We start from the raw sequence: 20,832 nt of genomic DNA, 5'->3' as shown, positions 1-20,832 counted from the left end.
TGTCCCCTCACTCATTGAGCAAATACTTGCTTTTATAATTAAAGATGGGCTTTTTGAGAGCTTTTCAGGAACACGGTGTAGGGGAGGAAGACATTTCCTCTCCCCAAATGTGGGTTCGTCTGGCCGGAGAACGAATTAAATTCACATGAGACAGAACAGCAAGAGAAAATTAAACAAAGCTTTATGAGGAACCATGGCCCGGGGCCTTTCTTCCCGAAGGAAGAAAGGGCACCCAAGAAGTGGGGTGCACACAGTGGTTATATACCCCCAAACAGGGTGTTTCACGTGTGATTGAAATGTCCCTCCCACAATAGTCACAAGATTGCCCTGTCGGCACAGCACTTGATGGACACAGCAGGTAGTGGTCTGCTGTCTCAGAGGGCGTAGCTGGAGGCAAGTCTATTGTCTGGAGCTGGGCGGTCACAGGTGAGTGCAGCAATCAGTTCCTAGCCTAAGGAAAGATGCTTAATCCTTAAAGAAATGCCAACGTTGGGAGGGGGAGGGAAGTCAGTTACAGGAGGTTACCAGACAAGCACAATAAAATGCAGATTTAAGTCCTTGCCTTTGGTATTGATTAAGAGTTTCTAGAAAGAAGGTCATCTCCTTCTTCCTGGTACAGAGAGGGAGGCACCTTTACAGATAGAGATTTACCTTACAAATGTAAATATGTCCTAAGGAAGGGCAAGTTCCATTCCTCAGAGCCTCCTTCCCTGTCCCAGTTTATCAAAAGCAATCAGCCTCAAATAATCCTGATGCCAAAGAGACATATCTTGGGGTGGCCAATTTCAGGTCCCTACAACGGTCAATGGCTAGAAAGCTAGGGTGCTTTTAGGGGTTAGCAAGGTGAAGAGAGAGGAAGCAAGGCAGTTAACCGAGAGCAGGTAAGGTACCAGAACCGGGCAGTAAGTGCTGGAATGAGATGGCAGGAACTGGAACCAGCTGGAATCAGCATTGACGGGAATGGACAAGGAGCAGAGGTCTGAAAGACGGGGCAGCGGAGGGGCAGCAGTGACTCAGTGGTCAATCAGCCAAAGCAGGGCGGACTCAGCGCAGAAGTCTGCAAGGGGCACCGTCATGTGAAGGTCACCTCAGGGCAGGGGCCAGGTAGGCAGGACAAGAGGGCAGCGGGCAAGTTTCTCCATGCGAGAGAAAGTGGCGCTTCGGCTCAGCGCTGGGAGACCACGGGACGCGGCAGGCCCCAGGCAGCGGGAGCACCAGGCCCTGCCGAGGGCTACAGCGGTCCTGCGCTTTCCACCTCAGCCAGGGGTGGCCATGCAGAAACCCCGGCCCACCTGGGCATTTGGGAGAAATCTGGATTTTCAGGTAAACCATCCCTTGTCAAGCACTTGTGACTAATTTAATTGCAGTTTGCAAAGAAGACGTGATCCAGACTGGCATGTGCCCGTGAACTGCCTTCTCTGCCTTCTAAGTATTTAATCTCGTATTTTGTAAAATGTCCCTATTAAATAGTAAGATGAGGTGGGTCCCAATTGTTCACCAAAATCTACCATGGACTTCACTGTGATCTCTTGTAGGGGTGGTGACTGCCCAGAGCAGGCAGGGTAGAAGGGAAATGGGGCACTTCATCCTGACCCTGTGCAGAGCGCGTGTTATCTGTGGAGCCAAGGCCCCTCCGCGTGTTCACCCCGTGAAGCTCCACTTTCGTTGTTCTTATGCTCTGGGCTTCATTTCGAGACAGGCCTTCTGAATAAAGAAAGAGGGGTGGGTGGGGAAGGGGATTCAAACCACTCCTCATTCCTTGATGCCACGTTAGACGCCCACTCTGCGAGGCAGGCTGCGGGCTGCTTATTCACTGTGCTATTTAATCCCTGTTATCTTTAATTTATACACAAGGAAAACAGGCACAGGAAGGTTAAGTAAGTTGCCTAAGGTCACACAGCTGATAAGGGTCAGGGCCAAGGTGACTTTGGGTTACCTGCTTGAAGGCCAGGCAACCCACCCACATTGTGCTGTCTCCTGCTATCTCCTTACTGAGCAGAATTCTTACTCCGTACTACTGAAGCTATGCAGGATCATTTACCTAGGGCAGTGTTTTAATCTGAGCGGTGAGCTCATCAGAGGGTTAAAATATTAATGGGTCACAGCGCAGTAGGAACTTCCACCGTATTAAGTATCATTTCCTGAGACTGTTGTTTCCGTTAGTGTTAGAACCTGCAGGAGCTGGCACGTTCTGTCCCACCTGCCTCACTTACTTAAGTGAGTAGGCCTCAGGCCATCTCCTCTGAGTCATCTCCTGGTGGCACTGAAAAGACCCCAAGTGCAGTGTTTGTGGCAGGATGAGATAGAGTAGTTTGCACTAAGGGGTTAATAACTGCTTACAGCTCTGAAAATCTCTTCAGTAAACAGTGTTGGGAAAACTGGACAGCCACATGCAAAAGAGTGAAAGTAGACCATGACCTTACACCATGCACAAAAATTAACTCAAAATGGATTAAAGACTTGAATCTAAGACCCAAAACCATAAAACTTCTAGAAGAAAACTTAGGCAGCATGTTCTGCGGCATGGGTCTTGGCAGTATCTTTTCGATTACCATGTCTCCTCAGGCAGGGGAAACAAAAGCAAATGGGACTACCTCAGAATAGAAAGCTTCTGCACAGCAAAGGAAACCATCAACAAAACAAAAACAGCCTAACAACTGGGAGAAGATATCTGCAAATCACATTTGATAAGGGGTTAATATCCAAAGTATATAAAGAACTCATACAACTCAACAACAAAAAACCTAATTAAAAAATGGGCAGAGGATCTGGACAATTTTCCAAAGAAGATATACAGATGGCCAACAGGCACATGAAAAGACGTTGGACATACTAATTACCAGAGAAATGCAAGTCAAAACTACAATGAGATATCACCTCACACCTGTCAGAATGGCTATAATTAAGACAGGAAACAAGTGTTGGAGAGGATGTGGAGAGAAGGGAACCCTTGTACACTGCTGGTGAGAGTGCAAACTGGTGCAGCCACTATGGAAAACAGTATGGAGATTTCTCAAAAAATTAAGAATAGATCTACCATATGATCCAGCTATTCCACTTCTGGGTATTTATCCAAAGAACATGAAAACATGAATGTGAAAAGATATCTGCACACCTATGTTCACTGTGTCATCATTCACAATAGCCAAGACTTGGAAACAACCTAAGTGCCCATCAGTGGATGGATAAATAGAGAAAATAGGATATATATATATATATATATATATATATACACACACACACACACACACACCATCGACTACTACCCAGCCATAAAAGATGAAACTGTGCCATTTGCAACAACATGGATGGACCTTAAGGGAATTATGCCAAGTAAAGTAAGTCAGATGGAGAAAGCTAAGACCTTATGATTTCACTCATGAGTGGAAGACAAAAACAACACACACACACAGATACAGATTAGATTGGTGGTTGCCAGAGGGGAGGGAGGGAGGGGCAAAAGGGGTGATAGGGCACACGTGTAGGGTGATGGATAGCAGTCTTCAGGTGGTAAACATGATGTAGTCCACAGAAATTGAAATATGACATACACCTGAAATTTATATAATGTTATGAACCAATGTTACCTCCATAAAAAAACAAATGCAAATAATTTTTTAAAATAAATGATAATGGCCCTAATGCTCAGTCCTTCCCCCCACAAAGGGCATTCATATTTTAATAAGGGTAGTCTTTCCTCAGTGAATGGATTTTAGGCAAGAGAGAATTTGTTTTGGCCACTGGGCTTTTCCACAACTCCAATGTCTTTTCCCAAAGAGGTTCTGGGAAAGGGACTGTCACATGGTGAGAAATTTGGCAAGGTGGAGGGCATGGACCCTTCTGAGAGGATCTAATGGAAGTTAAGGGCCCTCTACTCAGAAAAATCCACATAGATGAGCCTACCCCCTACACATAATTAGAGGGTTCAGGAACTGTGAAGGCCCTTCTCCTTTCCAACTAGGTGTGGTCTGTTGTCATTTGAGTAGTATGATGTGCTCATGTTTGCAAATACCTTTTTAAGATGAATCATGTCCAGAATTCTGAAGTTACAAAGGTAACTTAAGTTGACAACTCATTGTTGAGTATGTTCGTTGACATAAGGGTTATAATAGGAAAGGGTGCAATTTTATACATCCCTCACAAGCTGTGAAGATCTTGTCGAACTCATCTCTATGCCTCCAAACTATTTCACATGTAAACCTTTAAGACCTAATTCATGACGTATTTTAAAACTTTTTATTAAACAAGTTCATAGTAGAAAAACCAGGAAATACAAATAATCATAAAGAAAAAAATCCTTTTTTCCTCCCAAAAGCCCCAGTACATGGCTTTAAGTCCTTCTATGTGACCAGCTGCCACACCATGGCTAAGGACAGACCAGGGGTGTGAAGCTGTCCCCAGAACCAAACCTGGGCCGCCTAAGTGGAGGATGCCAAGCCTTAACCACTAGGCCATCACGGCTGGCTCCGAAAAGATGTTTAGTGACCAGCAATTCCACCACCAGAGATCATCTGTTAATATTTTGGTATATGTCCTTCTAAATTTTTCTCTATGTGTACATTTTTTCCTTAAAAATACTTTGGGATAGGGGCCGGCCTGGTGGCGCAGCGGTTAAGTTCATATGTTCCACTTCTCGGCCGCCTGGGTTTGCCGGTTCGGATCCCGGGTGTGGACATGGCACCACTTGGCATGCCATGCTGTGGCAGGCGTCCACATATAAAGTAGAGGAAGATGGGCACAGATGTTAGCTCAGGGCCAGTGTTCCTCAGCAAAAAGAGGAGGCTTGGCAGCAGTTAGCTCAGGGCTAATCTTCCTTAAAAAAAAAAAATACTTTGGGATCATAGTATACATATTAAACTTGCTTTTTTCTGTACTGTACTATACTCATTCATTAGATATCTGAGGGCCTAATACGTCACAAGGAGTCACTAAGGTGACATTTAAGTTCTTGAGATTCAAGAGCCCGTGCGCAGGCTGCACATGAGCAATGAGTGTTCTGCCATCGAGAATGAAGTCTAATGATCCAGGGAGAAAATTCGGTGGCAAGTACAGAGAGGGTTAGAGATCCAGGCATGACGGGCCTTGCAGAGACAGTAAGGAATGTGGATGTGAGGCGACAGGAAGGTGTTGAGCAGATCTGGTTTTAAGGTCACTAAAACTAGCGTAGTGTGTGGAGAAGAGGCCGTAAGATGAGAAGAGCTGGAGAGACCAGTCAGGAAGCTATTGCAGAAGTCTGTGCCGGAGACGATGTGGTCAAGACGAGACCTGGAAAGAAGTGGATATATTTGGGGAGTGTAAGGAGAGACGACAGGACCTGGTAACTGAATGGCAGTGCGGGGTCGGGCAAAGAGGAATCAAGGATTACACTTAAGATTTAAGCTGGGCAGACAGTACTGAGTCTGGGGAAATAACAGATTTGAGAGGGGAAAATCAAGATTTCTGTTTGGAGATGTCGATCAGACATCCAGGCAGAGGTATCTGGCAGGCAGTGGCATGAGTCTAGAGCTCAGTAGTCAGGTACGACTAGAGATAAAATTTTGGAGTCACTAGTCTCATCCCACATGACATCCATGAAGGCAAAGATTTTTTTACAGATACATTTAAAAACTTTTAAATTGAAGTATGAGATATATACGTAAAAGTCCCCTATGGTCAGGACACAGTTCAATGAATTTTCACAAACTGCGCACCCTGTTACCAAGATTGAAACAGAACGGTGCCCTCTCCCCAGCAGCTCTCTCCTTCCCTGGCTCATCACCACACCCCACGCCCCTCGACAGGACAGTCACTAGCCTGACTTCTCACAGTGTGGCTTATTTTTACTAAGTTTTGTCTGTTACATAATGGAATTGTATGCTATGTATTATTTTGCACCTGTTTTCTTTCACACAATGTTAGTGACTCATCCACATTGTTCATTCTTGTCCATTGTGTGGATACACACAATTTATTTATTCACTGTACTATTGATGGGAATTTGGGTAGTTTCCACCATTTGTGTATTACAAATAGAGCTGTATGAATAGACAAATTCTAGTATATGTCTTTTGATAGAGATATGTATGCATTTCTGTTGGGTGTATATCTAGTAGAATTTCTTAGTCATAAGGTATACATTAGATTCAATAGCAGTTTTCCAAAGGGACTGACCCAGTATATACTTCCAGCATCTGAGAGCGCCAGTTGCTGTGCATTCTTAGAGCACAGCGATCGTCTTCTGTTCCGGTGCCAGTTCTGTTCCTTCCTTACCTACCTATATAGCAGGTGCAGCAAGTGTGCCGTAAATATCTGTTGAAAGAACGAATCTGAGCATGGGTGGCATTTAAAGCTGTGGGCCTGAATAAGATCATCTTGGAGGAAATAGGATAAGAGGGCTGATGAACAAGGCTTGGGTGACTCCTACATTTAGAGCAGGGGCAGAAGAGGAGCAAGTAAAGGAGGAGGAAAATGGGAAGCATGGAGTTCCATAAACTGAGAAAAATGTGTCTCAAGGGGGACAATCAGCTGCTTTGCATGCTGCCAAGAGATCCTAAGATGAGGGCAGAAGCTGGGAAAGGAAAGGAGTCAGGAGTTCTAATTTTGGTCATTTCATGCCTGAGGAGCTTAAGCGTTAATGGAGATTTCAAATGGGCAGCTGGATATAGGAGTCTGGAGTTTATATGGAGAAGAGATGGGGTTGCAGCCTCCAGGCATGTCCACTTAGGTGAACAGAGGTAAACACTTGGAAAGCAGACTATGCAGCATCAATGTCTGATGAATTAGGAGAGAAACCTGCACAGTGTCTTGTCACTGAGGAAATGCCAACATCAATTGTGTTAAATGTTGCTGCGAGTTTCAACAAAATGACCAGAGAAAAATCATCACTGGATTTAACAACTACTCCGGTCAATAAATATACTTCTACAACGTCACTCTGAGTGGCTGCATAGAATCCCCTTTGCATGGCTGTACCAAAATCTGCTCAACCAGTCCCCCTGCTGAATTCTTAGCTTCTTCCCCAACCTTTAGCATCAGAGATAACTGCCTTGAGCATGCTCTTGGAGTTGGAATTGCTGGATCAAAGAAGTATTACATTCTAAATGCTTGTGCTATAGCTACCAATCTAGTCTCTAGAAAGGTTTTCCTAACTTCTAGCACCACCCCAAGGATGCACAGCATGTGACTGTAAAAACGGCTTTTACCATTTGGATAGGTGCTATGTGCTATCTTACATTTGTATTTTATTATTAGTAAAGTCATATGTTTATCGATCACTGGTTATTTATGAACACCGTGCCTCTATCTCTTGCTCCAAGAGAGAGTTGTTGCAAGGCAAACTGTATGGTGAAATATCCAGAAAACTGAAATGTTGGCTTAACAACGTGAAAAAAGCAAAAAAATCTCAGCTTGAACCCCAGCTTGTGAATACACTAGCTGCGAGACCTTAGTAACTTCTCAGGTCCCATCTTGTCTGTGAAATGGGGATCAGATCCACCCTGAAGCGTTGTGAACAAGGCCGAAAATTAGGACAATTATGAAGATGGTTATTCTGCAGGAGTAACTGCACCACGGCACAAGAATCTAAAACCGCGGGATGCAGGGTAGCTGCGGTCTGAAGTTCTACCAAGGCTATTCTGGCATTTCCACCATCCCTCTCCGCCTCCTGCCCCTCCTCTCTCCAGGGTGCTGCCGGTGTCACCAGGGCAACCAGCACGCGCGGCCCACGCTCAACTCCCGGCCGGTTCCGCAACCGCCCACCGCACTCTCCGCACCGGCGGCTGCGCGGCGCGTCCCACGCCCCGGTCCCGGACCGGTCTCCGGTGGCCTCTGGGCTGGAGCCGCGGGCAGCATGGCCAGGGCGGCAGCCTCTTCGGCGCTGGAGGACTTGGACCTGAGCGCAGAGGAGGTCCAGCGGCTCACCTCGGCCTTCCGGGACCCGGAGTTCCGCAGACTGTTCTCCGACTACGCCGAGGAGCTCACGGACCCCGACAACCGGCGGCGCTACGAGGCGGAGATCACGGCGCTGGAGCGGGAGCGCGGCGTGGACGTGCGGTTCGTGCACCCGGAGCCGGGCCACGTGCTGCGCACCAGCCTGGACGGGGCGCGGCGCGGCTTCGTGAACGTGTGCAGCAACGCGCTGGTGGACGCGCCCCGCGGCCGGCCGGACGGCCACTGGTCGCTGCCCTACAGCCTGGCGCCGGGCCGCGAGTACCTGGGGCGCCGCGGCGGCCGCTACACCGTCTACGACGTGGTCTTCCACCCGCGCGCGCTCGCGCTGGCCCGGCGCCACGAGCGCTTCCGCCGCATGCTGGACGACGCGGCCCTGGACGCCGTGGAGACGCAGTGGGGCGTGAGAGTGGACGGCACCAACGCCAAGACGCTCAAGATCAAGTACAAGGGCACCCCGGAGGCCGCCGTGCTACGCGCGCCCCTGCCCGGGGCCGGCCCGGCGCGGCCCGAGGGGGAGCCGGAGGGCCCTCTCCCCGGCCTGCCCTACCCCTACCCGCCCCCGGCCCCGCGCCCGGCCGCCCGGCCCCCCGCGCCCGCCCCTCCGGCCGCCGGCCCGCCGCGCGCGCCCACCGAGCCCCGCTACAGCGTGGTGCAGCGCCACCACGTGGACCTGCAGGACTACCGCTGCGCCCGCGACTCGGCCCCCGGGCCCGTGCCGCACGAGCTGGTGGTCACCATCGAGCTGCCGCTGCTGCGCTCGGCCGAGCAGGTGGCGCTGGAGGTGACGGGGAGGCTGCTGTGCCTGGACTCGAGGGCCCCCGACTACCGCCTGCGCCTCTCGCTCCCTTACCCCGTGGACGACAGCCGCGGCACTGCGCAGTTCCACCGAGCCCGCCGGCAGCTGCTGCTCACGCTGCCCGTCGTGCGCCCCGCCCCGCGCCCCGCGGCGCCGGAAGAGCCCGCCCGCGCGCCCGGAACTGACGGCCCGGGGCCGGAGCAGCGGGAGAGGGAAGAGGAGGAGGAGGCACCGGAGGAGGAGGAGGGGAGGCGGGAGAGGAAGGATCGGGAGGAGGGAGAGCTGGAGCGGCGGGAGGAGGAGCGGGGGGAGGAGAAGCAGCGAGAGGAGGAGGAGGAGCGGGAGCAGCGAGCAGAGGAGCGACAGCGGCAGGAGGAGCGGGACCATCGGGAGGAGGAGGAGCCGGAGGAGGAGCAGCGGGGGGAACGGCGTGGGGAGGAGGAGGAGCGGGAGAAGGAAGAGCCGGAGCGCCGGGAGGAGGAACAGCCGGAGGAGGAGCAGCGGGGGGAACGGCGTGGGGAGGAGGAGGAGCGGGAGCAGCAGTGGGAGGAGCGGGGCCCGGGCGAGCGAGCGGTGTGGACTGCGGCCGTCGGGGAGGAGCCGCCCCCCGGAGCAGGGAGCCTCCCGGGCACTTCAGCCGGGTCCCCGGGCAGGGGCCCTGGTGCAGGAGCAGGGGGCGCACGCGGGGACCCTCGCGGTGAAGCCATGGGTGGTCCTGGGGCCGCCCGCCGGGAGCCCGTGTGTCCCCCTTCGCGGTGCAGGCAGGACGAGGAGTCCCTGACTCTGCTGGTGCAGGTGCCTCGGATCCAGCCGCAGAGTCTGCAAGGGGACCTGAGCCCCGTCGGGTACCAGTTGCGCTTCTCCACCCAAGACCTGGGTTCCTACGCTTTCTCCCTGCGCTTTGCTCCGGAGAACCAGCTGAGCTGCAGGGCGCCCGCGGTCAGCGTCTCCCCGCACAACGCGGTGATCGAGCTGGCCAAGGCTCCGGGCTGCCGCGGGCCCTGGAGGGAGTGGTATTACGGCCCACACGGCGGCTCCTTGGAGGTAACCGTCCTTTCTAGAGTCGGCGTTGGTAGTATCCCGTCCCACTTTGCTGGCCGTTAGGGCCATCCTCCGTTTGTCCTCAACACAGCCTCTCCGCCGTGGCTCCTCTGGCGAGGCCTCGCAGTTGCTGCACGTGCCGACGCGCGGCGGCATGCATCCCCGCGGGGCGGGTCTCGCGTCTTGGGAGCCGCCCTTCCAGCGCTGTCCCCTCCGGAGTCTGCCGCCCTGAGGGAGCGCGGGAGCAGCCCCGGGCCAGGCCGCCGCCGCTGTGGGCGGGAAGTCGGGTGCTGTCCTCGGGCGAGAAGGGCGTCTCTTCCGTCATACTCTCTGAGGGCTTTGTGACCCACCTGGGTTCAGGAGGCACTCTGTTATGGCCATATTCTAAGTGGGTAAATAACTTTTTCCGACCTTAGGAGGTCAGTGATAATCTACTTCCGGAGAGCAAAGTACCCTAGCGGGCGCCGCACCGTTCTCGCGCGGGAGACGAACTCGGACCCAGGGGTGAACTAAGTCCCTGTGCTCTGGGCCGTACTGCGGACCTTGTAGTCGCTGACGGTGGGCGTTCTATCTTTAGGTCCCTACTAGTATTTGGCACAATGGCTGGCATGTAACGAAGTGTGATACACGTAGTTGTTAAACTGAACAGCAGCAGCAGCAGCTGCGCCTCTTCTGGGCGAATCCTCTAGAATCGGGGCTGCGCGTGACCCAGTTAGGGTGTAATTCGGCTGAATAATTCAGTGTGTCCTGTTGTAGTTGCTGCTATACTTTTTAGGTTATTGAGGTTCTTGAAATGCAGATTCAGTACGCCAGTACTAGTGGCAAATATTGAAAAAAACTACTTAAAATTTGAAGCGCTAAAGAACGTTTTAATCTCAAATGAACTTTTAATTGGTGGTTTTGATTGATGTTTGTATCAGTTACATGTAATTTCTTTTTAGCTCTTTTAACATATCCAAGGGTTAAATTCTCAGAAATGCTAGTTGCACAGATTATATATTAAAAATTAAGGTTTTGGCCTTTGGCTTTAACCTGCCAGAAATTTTCGCTTCTTCCCATTGTTTTTCTAGAAATTTGCTAATAAGTTACATTTATATTTTATGAGGGGTATCTTCTATGAGAAGTGGTTAATTTGAAATCCTCCAAAAATGGTAAAATAAATTGCCAGGACTGGGTAAGATACTTAGTGAGAATATAAAATATGAAACTGACTATCTGTTTATGTCATCAGAAGGGAGAAGTTTAGGAAAGGGCAGTCATTTTCCTGTAATTGTCTTAAATAAATGTGAAAATAACTCACAATGTGGGAAGAAAGCTCCACTGACAGCAGTTGAGAGAATACTAAAGAATATATTTTAATCTGATTTTCTAGTATGCTAACATTTTAACAGAAACTAGACAAAAACGGGATTAGGGCAACTGTGTTTTATATCTGATGCCTGAAATAAATTTATAATTCATTAATCATCACATTTGCTAAGCTGAAAGAATCACAGTGTTCAAGTTTTTTCTTTATATTTCTCTGGGCGAGGCTCTAAGGATTCAAGTAAATTTTGTGTGTGTGTATATATTTACATTTTTTTAAAACTTTTTATTAAGATTATGATAGTTTATAACTTTGTGAAATTTCAGTTGTACATTATTGTTAGTCATGTTGTAGGTACACCACTTCACCCTTTGTGCCCTCCCCCCATCCCCCCTTTCCCCTGGTAACCACCAATCAGTTCTCTTTGTCTCTATGTTCAACTTCCACCTATGAGTGGAGTCATACAGAGTTCGCCTTTCTCTATCTGGCTTATTTCACTTAACATAATACCCTCAAGGTCCATCCATTTAAAGTAAATTTTTAAAAAATCACAAGAGTAGTAGGTGGGCAGACAAATAATATATAATGATTATATTATATGCGTTATATGAAAATAATTATAAAGACATTTGTGATTATCAAGGTCAAAATTGTTATTTTACACATAAACCAGTATAAAATGTATTTATATAAGCCTTAAATATCCATTGGGAATTTTCCTAGCGTTTTAGGACCACTGAATTCAGTGTCTTTTATAGTAAAATCACTCATTATAGAATGAGAAGGCAAGTTTATGCAAATCCTTTGTATTTTAATCATAACCATTTCCATTATAAATATTTTTCTTCCTTGGCTTAACTAAAGACTAAACTATTTGGAGTATTTTTTGCAATTAACGCGTGTTTCTTTTTCAGAGACATGAACCTTAGAAATGCTTTTGATAGGGGTGTTTCTATAATACAGTATTATTCTGGATCTTCAAATAATAGCAAGGCAGATTACTCCAAATGTAACATTTTTCTGTTCCCAAGGTTCACTTTTGTTTTAAACTGTAGTTGTAAACTGGTTCACACGTAAATAATGTGTACTACAAGCGAGCTTAAAACTTCTCTTTCTGATTCCCCCCTCATTTCGACCAAATAATGAACTGTGTTTATTTGTAATTATAAAATTTGTGTATATGAAAGTACAGAGGAAAATACTTTTATTTTGCGCAACAATGAACTGATTTTATGAATTTTAAACACAGTTATTCCTTCAACATCCTAACAGTAAACCTGTATTCACTTGACATGAGTATGAACACACTGCTTTGTGTCTGGGATTCTGGTGAAAGTGATTTTTGCATTTCCTAACAGTACTTTGGAAATCTTTCCGTGTCAGTGTCTTGAAATCTACCTCATTCTTATAAATAGCTATATGCTAGTGTCACACTGGACTATCTCAATGCTTAAAAATAGAATATACTTGTCTTCAATATTAAACTGGGCTCTTACCTGGTCACACACAATTTGAATGGATCCTGTCATGTATATTTCATAGCGGACTCATTAGGAAGAGTTGTAAAATCGAATTATTTTATAGCTGGGACTGTATTTATAGCCCTAAAGGTGATATTTTTATAAAATATTAAGAGAGAAAAAGGAAAAGAAAACGTCATTTGTAAGTAAGATTATCTAGGAGAGAAAACATACCTCCAATTTAATAGAGACCTAGAAAAGGAACTGAGACTTTTTTCTTTTCGGGTCTCTTCCTATCTGTGTGTGTGGGCTTGCTATTCTTATTGCTCTGTACAATACTCACAAAGAATGTATTTCTTTTGCCAAGACAGCACAGGAATAACATTAAACAAATTTAAAAAGTGTAATCCTGAACTGTGAGAGAACTTTTATGAGCTGTTTTTAGATAGAACTGTGTCAAGTATGACCTATAAGGCAGAACATTTTTTCTCTTTTTATTTTAGGAAAGGTTGTTTGTCAATGAAGAAAATGTTAATGAAGTTCTTGAAGAAGTCCTCAGCTCTCCATCCACGTGGACGGAGCCCCTAACCCCACCATTGATCGAAGTTCTTCAGGTTACTGATAGTAAGATTCAGATTCATGCAAAGGTAAGGACTTGCTTGGCTTTGAGTAGTGATGTAGGACAACGTTAAACCCTAATAAATAACTTAATTCCCGATTTTTTGATGTAGTAACTTTAAATGTACATAATGGCTGAGAAGAGTGAGGTTAAGAGGAGTAAAGACTTCTTTGTATGTATTGCACTAAGCCCTACACACTCCGCAATTCATTTTCACATTATCTCATTTAATCTCCAAATAACTGTCCAATGAAGGATAGAGAGAAACTAACATTTGGGAGTTTGAGTCTTTGTGACTCTCAAACCATGGCAACTATGTCATACAGTTTGTTCATTCTTTCTAGTTAAACCTTAAGTTTGGTTTTCTGTGGTTTGTTTTTGCTGAGGAAGATCTGCCCTGAGCTAACATCTGTGCCCGTCTTCCTCTATCTTGTATGTGGGTTACAGCCACTGCATGGCTGTAACAAGTGGTGGAGGTCCATGCCCAGGAACCGAACAGAGGCCAGTGAAGCAGAGAGCACCGAACTTAACCACTAGGCCATGGGGCTGGCCCCAGTTTGGTTATTTTTATAGTCTTCGATATTGGACACAGAAATAATTCAGTAACCAACACTTCTATATAAATTGGAGGGGAGAGTGGCTCTGAAGAATCAGAGAAATTCAAGAATGCCCTTCTAAGAATGACTGCTGAAGGGTTTGTAGGCCAGGATGATTTTATCCTGAAGGAGACGAGGAGTCACTGGAAGGATTTAATCTGAGGAGCGCCAGGTTTGCACTAAGCAGTGACTGGCAGCACCTGGAGGACAGCTTTGAGGGGAGCCGGAGGAAGCCTGTTGGCAGGCTGGCAAATTATTCCCTCACAACTTTTTTAAGAAAATATCTTATTTTCAGAGGGTACTACAATTTAATTTTCTATTTGTTTGAAAGAATTATTAATTTGTTGTTTCCCTTGACACAGTTGCAAGAATGTAGTAACTCTGAGCAGCTTCATGAAAATGAAGAAACAGTCAACGAAGGAAGTCATCTTACTGAAAAAGAAAGTACAGAACATTCTACCAGCTTCCCCAGCGAGTCTGCTGATTCATCTGGAGCAGTTCAAGTACTAGAAACAGACAGTTGTGGTTCGGCTGCACACTTGCAACAAGAGTCTCTCGATATTTCTAAAATGTCACTTGGAAAGTCTGAGCAGTCCGAATCAAAAATGGAACCTGAATTTATAAAAGAAAAACGTGCTGTTTACTCAAATGAGGAAAAAGATAATTTAAAAGAACCAGTAACAACTGAAGAGGAGTTGTTAGATGATCACCTGTCTTCATTACTGAACAAAACCACGGTTCACAGTGGATCTGGTTTTGACAACATAAAAGAAACCAATATGCAGGATGGTAGTGTGCAGATTATTAAAGATCATGTGACTCACTGTGCATTCAGTTTTCAGAACTCTCTGCTATATGACTTGGATTAATTCTATATAATTTTGGAACTTAAAGGTTAAGAGTAAAAAAGTGTTGGACTTAGATTCTTTCTGTTAACTACTGTCTTCAAACTGAAGGTAAACAACGAAGTATAAAATTAAAATTTGCAATTTTGATTCTAATGGGGAAGCTGGAGATATTTTTTTTGCATGTAGAGAATTTATACAAAGCTTCCTTAATTATGGAGATAAGTTTTGTGATTTCTCTGATAGAGGTGTATTTTTTCTAACGGAGAATTAAACATTTAGTTTTAATATAACCTGTATATATTTACTTCTGTCTTATTTTTGGCTTCTTTTACAATTTTAATAAAATTTCAAAATATTCACTAAGTTGTATCTGTCACAAAAAGTAATTACCAAGAATGCAATTAACTAGGAATATAAATGTGTGTGTGGGGGGGCGGTAGAATCTCAAAACTATATATAAATCTCACTGAATAGGAGGTACTTAGGCCTGAAACAGGTTCTTAGAGAGGAAAGAACTTACTAACCAATATTAACGATCCAAACAATTACAATACAAATACAGTGAGTGAAATTTAGTATTTTTGCCTCAACTCTGTATTTTACTTTTCTGTCACACAAAATATAGGCATAATACAGGTTATTTAGTAATGACTTTGAAAATTGAGTTTTTTGGAAGTTGCTGTCATAGTATTAAAATATCTTTTAGTTTTATAAAATATATTCATGAATTTTAGAACAGAACAATAAAAATATCTGGGAATTTGCTCCCATAGGAAAATTGTCTTCATTATATTTGTTACATGAAAACAACAAAAAAAAGCTGGTGTTTTCTAATAATTTTTTTCTGTAACATCTATAAGAGGGCAGCAGATGATGTATCTAACAGTGGCTAAGTTATTAATTTTGTGGAACAGTATTTTTATTTGTGGCCAGGAGAAAATTCTAATAGATTTTTTCTCACAAAAATTTTTAGTACAGCATGAAGGAAAATTTAGAAAGAAAAATATTTGATCTAATTCCTGACCCCAACGCCGTGGAGCTGATCTATTTCCATTCCAAAAATGGCTACTAATTCAAACCTCTGGTCTTACCTCAGTCCTGGAAACTACCTAATTGTCCTTCAAACTGGGGAGGTCAGATCAGAGCACCAAAAGCAGAACAAACGCAGCTCATCAAGCCAGAGAACTATTCGCTTCACCTTAGATGACAGGATGCACTTTTCAATCCTAACAGGAATCTTGGTTTGATGCAATAATTTTGAGACTGTCAATTTAATACACCATTTTCTTAGACTGAAATGACAAATTGTAGTATCTACACAGAAATTAGTCTGAATAATTTCTCGTTGAATGGAATTATTCACCGTTAAGAAAAACTTCTTTGTTAAGTATGGAGTAAATTAAAGACTTTCCTATTATTTACTGTTTGTCCTTTAAATAAGTATGATTTCAGTTAAAATAAAGCTGGCACTAGAACATGTTTCACTTCGGAATGACTGAACTTTGTATCATTTCTGGCTTTCGAAAACAATTCAGGCTGTATTTCACTTACACAGCAGCTTTTACTGTTCATTATCTATGCCTGGCTAATCTGAAAGCCAGTTTCTTCCAAAGGGAATAATGCATCGTCAATTGCTGGGTTTTCTTTATTTCAGACTCAGTTACACAATGTACAAATAGTAAATATGAAAATGTAATTTTAAAACTCCTAGAATGCCTTTACTGAATTTTGGTGTAAACAATTTATTCTACAAAATGATTAGGAATCTTTTTATGCAAAAATGAGTATTTATTTTGGCAGCACTAAAGGAAAAAAAACACAACTGTATTTCTACATTGAGGTGAAAACAGTGTTTAAACTCTCTGATCAATCAAATACATTCCAAAAGAAAGTATGTTCTATGAAGGTTCCAAAGCACAGGCAAATCTTAACAGAGGAATCCGTAATACTGAAAATGACTGTTCCGACAGGGTGTTTAACAGCCAGTGAAGCAACCCCTTCCTAGTAGCTGTGTCAAGAGTGAGACTGGGCTTGTCCCATTAATACTCTAACAATTTCATTTGAATACTTTTTACTGCTATGACAATTTTAAATAAATTTTGCTGTACTTAAAATAAGTTTTGAAAGTGGAAAAGTGTACAAAGTTCCAGATAAAAAGATTAATAGATGCAATTTAAATAAAATCCCCCCATTAACAATAATGATTACCTTTAGCAGATACAGCTGAGCTTTAAAACCCAACTCGCAAAATGAAAACCTGTGTTTTAAATCTTAATCAGACATAAAAGGAAAAGATTAATACATTGGACACCTTTTACAAGAATTATTTTTTTTTTGTATTAAAGCAGAAACCAGTTCCTAAACCCTTTTATTCAATTGTACGTTTGGGCAAATATCAAAAATAGAAGACTGTCACTTTTGCTTTGTACTTGTGATATTTCACTGCAGTCTCCTATAACTTTTACAGAGTTCATGGTCCCTAATATCTCCCCACCCTCCATTTTTCCTAGGTGGGGCAACGGCTGCCACAAACTTCTCACTGACAACTAGAGTTTCTGGAAACAGGTACTGTTTGTTATTATTTAAGAGTGACTCGATTTGGGCACTCTGGGTGGACGGTCTGCAGGCTTTCTTGTGGTGCATACCACAGTCTCCTGCATGAAAAATCCTAGGAGCTTGAGGAACCAGTACTTTCCAGGATTTTGGAAGACAAGATACAGTCAAATACTGAAGAGTCCAGTCCCAGTTATAATCATCGTAAGTACAGAAAGCGTCTGTGCACTCGATGAGCTTCTGATAAGCATCCCGGGTCAAGGCTAGACCCATATTGTGCTCTGTGGATTTCCAAGTTTTCACGTCCACCTTGTCAGCAATGCCGTGGAAGCTGCGAATGGCAGTATAGGTCCCCAGGGACAGCACGTCACACTCAGGACACTCTTGCTGCTTTAGCTTCCACATCTTTTTGAAGACGTGGTAAAAGTCCGGGGCTAAGTAGTGATCCTCCTCCAGGAAAAGTATGAGGCCAGCATAGTCTCGGAGGACCTTGACCCTTTCCCACACAAAGTGCAGCTTCCACCACCAATGGTGTTTGGTTTGGGAGAACGTGGCCTCCCGGTAGTGGCCGAAGGAGTCGGGGTACTCGGCGTTAATGCACCCCATCCTCAGAGCCGCCTTCTTCTCCAGGTCCCTGGGGCAGTCCCGGGGGTCGCTGCCCGGAAACTCGTGGGGGTACAGCTGGATGCTGAAAGGAAAGAAGACCTGCAGGACCGGGCAGAAGTCCACCGCGGCGATCAGCCGGTTGATCTCGGCCGACCAGACGTCGTGGCTGAAGATGACGAGCACGTCGCCGATGCCGCGCGCCCTGCGCAGCGAGTCCAGCAGCAGGCTCAGGTACTCGGGCCGGTCGTGCACCTGCACCACCAGCACCAGCTCGCGGGGCGCCCAGGCGCCGGCGCGGCCCGCGTTGCGCAGCGGCTGGTCGAAGTTGCGCTGGTACACCAGCGCGCGGTAGCGCAGCGTCAGGTTGTCCGCCTCGGGCTGCGGCGCGCCGGGCACGGGCGGCGCGGCCGAGTCGTTGGCGGCCCGGCGGGCGCCCGCGGGCTCGGGGCGGTCCCCGCGGCTGGCGGCGCGCGCTGGCTCGGCGTCCGGCGGCGGCGGGGCCTCGCTCTTCCGGCGGCGGCCGGCGCTGCTCCAGAGCACCACGCCGCAGGCGGCCAGCGCGAGCGCCAGGCCCAGCACCTTCCGCTTGTAGACGCGCAGCCGCATGGTCCCGGCGGGCGGGCGGGCGGGGACGGTCTGCTCGGGCGGCGCGGCCGGGCTCCGCTCACCGCGCCGCCCGCGCTCGGCTCATGCCGCTCGGCCCGCGCTAGCAGCCGCGGCCCGCCGTCGCCCCGGCCCCGGCCCCCTCCATCCGCGCGGCCGCACCAGCCCGCCGCTCCCGTGCCGTTACCTGCGCCGCCCGCGGCCCCGCGTCCTCCGCACGCTCATCCTCGGCGGCCAGCGGCCAGACCCCGCGCCGCGGCCTCCCGTTCCGGCCGCCGTCCGACCCCGCGACTGGCCCGCCGGCGCCGCGGCTCCGGCCACACCCCTCGGCCCGCCCCTCGGAGCGGCGGTCGGCGCCGCCCGGACACGTCGGAGACGCCTATTGGCCCGCCGGCCTGTCGCTCAGGCTCGGAGCCCACTTCCGCTTCCTGCTTCCTTCCGCCGAGGCGCGTGCGGTGCGGGGAGCGGGTCCGGGTGAGCGCGTACCGGTGAGCTGAGGCGGGGGCGTCGGGGCCCACGGGAGACATGGCGCGGGGTCGGTTACGCACGGGCCCTCGTGGGGAAGGGAGGGCGGCCGCCGCACTAGCCGGTGGTTCGGGAGGGCTTCTCCCTCAAGAGGGGCCCCCGCATGGCGGCGGCGCCCGGAGCGCTCGTAAGGACACGTCAGCTTCGGGCGCGGGCGACGCGGCCACCGGGACGGGCGGTCGGGGCGGCCGGTGGGCGAGCGGGGCGGGGCCGTGCGCGGCGCCCGGGGCCGGCAGGAAGCGAGCCCGGCCTCTCTGCCTGCCGGCGGCCGCTCTGTTGACGCGCCGGTGGCTCGTCCCGAGGTGTGCGAACGCGCGTGGAACGGGAGCGCTGGGTGCGTTCATTCCTTACTGGCTCACGTAGTGATACTTTCGCCAGCTATTTGCGTGGACCGTTACTTTTCAAACGCTTAACGTCCGCTGCCGTATTTTAAGTCTCTCACTAGTTTTCATCGTGTGGACAGCCCTACTGCAAAGATGGTCAACGTCCCTAAAACGCGAAGGACTTTCTGTAAGAAGTGTGGGAAGCACCAGCCGCACAAAGTGACCCAGTACAAGAAGGGCAAGGACTCGCTGTACGCGCAGGGCAAGAGGCGCTACGACCGCAAGCAGAGCGGCTACGGCGGGCAGACGAAGCCCATCTTCCGGAAGAAGGCCAAGACCACCAAGAAGATCGTGCTGAGGCTCGAGTGCGTGGACCCTAACTGCAGGTCCAAGAGGATGCTGGCCATTAAGAGGTGCAAGCATTTCGAACTGGGAGGAGACAAGAAGAGGAAGGGCCAAGTGATCCAGTTCTAAGCCTTGGGATTCCTCTGCTTTTATTTCTGAGAGGAAAATGTTGACGCCATAGGAAGATTACCTGTATGAAAATAAAGTGAGAATCTTGCCCAAGTCTTTTGTGTTTTTAAAAATATAATCACATGCTTAATGTGGTTCTAAATTAAGGAAATAACAGTAAATTATTTGTAAGTGAATTAAGGTTTAGCCTTTTCTCAATTTGTCATTTAAATTTAGTTCCACAAGAATTGGTACTTTGTATTTATACATAAAAAAGACAGCAGTCCTACCTCAAACCTCACAACTAGGTTTTGGAGAGAAATCATATAGCAGGGAAAAAACATACTTTACTCTTTTCTGGTCAGTTTCAAATATATGTGGTGGGTGAATTCATAGTCATGAGTGAACTGCTGGGAAAGGTCTCAATCCAATTTTTTTAAAAAGTACACGAAGCGGATAAGCTAGGCCTGTGTATAGCAGACTGGGTGGGGCAGAGGATCCATGTGGGGGGGAGAGCCGACTTTTTACAAATTGTAGTGTCCAGCAGGGACTACTAGCCACATGTAGCTATTTAAGTTGAAAATGCAGTTCCTCAGTTACACTAGCTACACTTAGTGCTCAACAGCACATGTGGCTAATGGCTACCCTACTGGAGGACACAGTAATAGAACATTTCCATCAGTTTTTTTGGACAGCACTCTTTTAGACTGTGGTCTTGAATGTAAAGCAGGAATTGACTTCTAGCTAGAAAAAGTTCTAAAGCTAGTGAAAAAGCCACGAGTCCATCACAGCATAAACTGTTTCTTGAATCTTTTAGAACATAACTGGGAGGTATTCAAATATTCTAACTTTTTGACTGTTGAGAGGGTTGAGGAGGTAACTGAAAACGGGATGGAAAGTTGCAACTCAGAATTAAAGAAGTGAACCTAGCAATTACCTGAAAGGTAAGAAAGAAAAGTTGAGTATCGAATGAAAGGAAAAATAAACTGGGAAAAGGTATGGGTTATGAGGACAGGAAATCCTGCTTTTCGTATGACTTTGAAGTCAGCTAAGATAGTTCCATGGGGATAGCTTATAGGTAAGTGGTGAGAATGCAAAGGCAAGGGGCTGGGGTGTAGGAGGAACAGCACTTACTCCCAACACAGACTATTATATTTGCCTTTGTTGATGAAAT

General features: G+C 47.3%; 3 protein-coding genes across 4 annotated transcripts; 2 read left to right on the top strand and 1 right to left on the bottom strand.

The window, feature by feature from the left end:
* The first annotated feature begins 4,234 nt into the window (after nt 1–4,234).
* DNAAF2 (dynein axonemal assembly factor 2) lies at nt 4,235–16,074 on the top strand. 2 transcript variants are annotated; one of them, XM_023624681.2, is made up of 3 exons: nt 4,235–9,769; nt 13,036–13,179; nt 14,110–16,074. In XM_023624681.2, the coding sequence occupies exons 1-3, from the start codon at nt 7,574–7,576 to the stop codon at nt 14,614–14,616; spliced, it is 2,847 nt and encodes a 948-aa protein (XP_023480449.2). In that variant the 5' UTR covers nt 4,235–7,573; the 3' UTR covers nt 14,617–16,074. The 2 variants fall into 2 exon arrangements, with proteins under 2 accessions (XP_023480449.2, XP_070098455.1); XM_070242354.1 differs by lacking the exon at nt 4,235–9,769 and adding an exon at nt 9,864–10,158.
* Nucleotides 16,075–16,362: 288 nt separating this feature from the next.
* On the bottom strand, nt 16,363–18,500 carry MGAT2 (alpha-1,6-mannosyl-glycoprotein 2-beta-N-acetylglucosaminyltransferase). The gene has a single exon (XM_023624722.2). The coding sequence runs from the start codon at nt 18,358–18,360 to the stop codon at nt 17,035–17,037; it is 1,326 nt and encodes a 441-aa protein (XP_023480490.1). The 5' UTR covers nt 18,361–18,500; the 3' UTR covers nt 16,363–17,034.
* A 196-nt stretch (nt 18,501–18,696) lies between these two features.
* RPL36AL (ribosomal protein L36a like) lies at nt 18,697–19,772 on the top strand. The gene is made up of 2 exons (XM_023624769.2): nt 18,697–18,845; nt 19,317–19,772. Exon 2 carries the CDS (start codon nt 19,359–19,361, stop codon nt 19,677–19,679), a length of 321 nt encoding a protein of 106 aa, XP_023480537.1. The 5' UTR covers nt 18,697–18,845; nt 19,317–19,358; the 3' UTR covers nt 19,680–19,772.
* Nucleotides 19,773–20,832: the final 1,060 nt, after the last annotated feature.

Source organism: Equus caballus, chromosome 1, assembly GCF_041296265.1.
Source record: "Equus caballus isolate H_3958 breed thoroughbred chromosome 1, TB-T2T, whole genome shotgun sequence".
In the NCBI taxonomy this organism is placed as follows: Eukaryota; Metazoa; Chordata; class Mammalia; order Perissodactyla; family Equidae; genus Equus; species Equus caballus.
Note: the sequence above shows the minus strand (reverse complement) of the source record. Positions and strands in the feature narration are given on the sequence as shown.

What these genes read in the sequence shown, in the direction of transcription:
- RPL36AL (XM_023624769.2), top strand. Translation starts at nt 19,359, where the DNA reads ATGGTCAACGTCCCTAAAACGCGAAGGACTTTCTGTAAGAAGTGTGGG.
- MGAT2 (XM_023624722.2), bottom strand. Translation starts at nt 18,360, where the DNA reads ATGCGGCTGCGCGTCTACAAGCGGAAGGTGCTGGGCCTGGCGCTCGCG.
- DNAAF2 (XM_023624681.2), top strand. Translation starts at nt 7,574, where the DNA reads ATGCAGGGTAGCTGCGGTCTGAAGTTCTACCAAGGCTATTCTGGCATT. An exon ending in CACACGGCGGCTCCTTGGAG is followed by an intron (nt 9,770 to 13,035) that starts GTAACCGTCCTT and finishes TTTTTATTTTAG; the next exon opens with GAAAGGTTGTTTGTCAATGA. An exon ending in AGATTCAGATTCATGCAAAG is followed by an intron (nt 13,180 to 14,109) that starts GTAAGGACTTGC and finishes CCCTTGACACAG; the next exon opens with TTGCAAGAATGTAGTAACTC.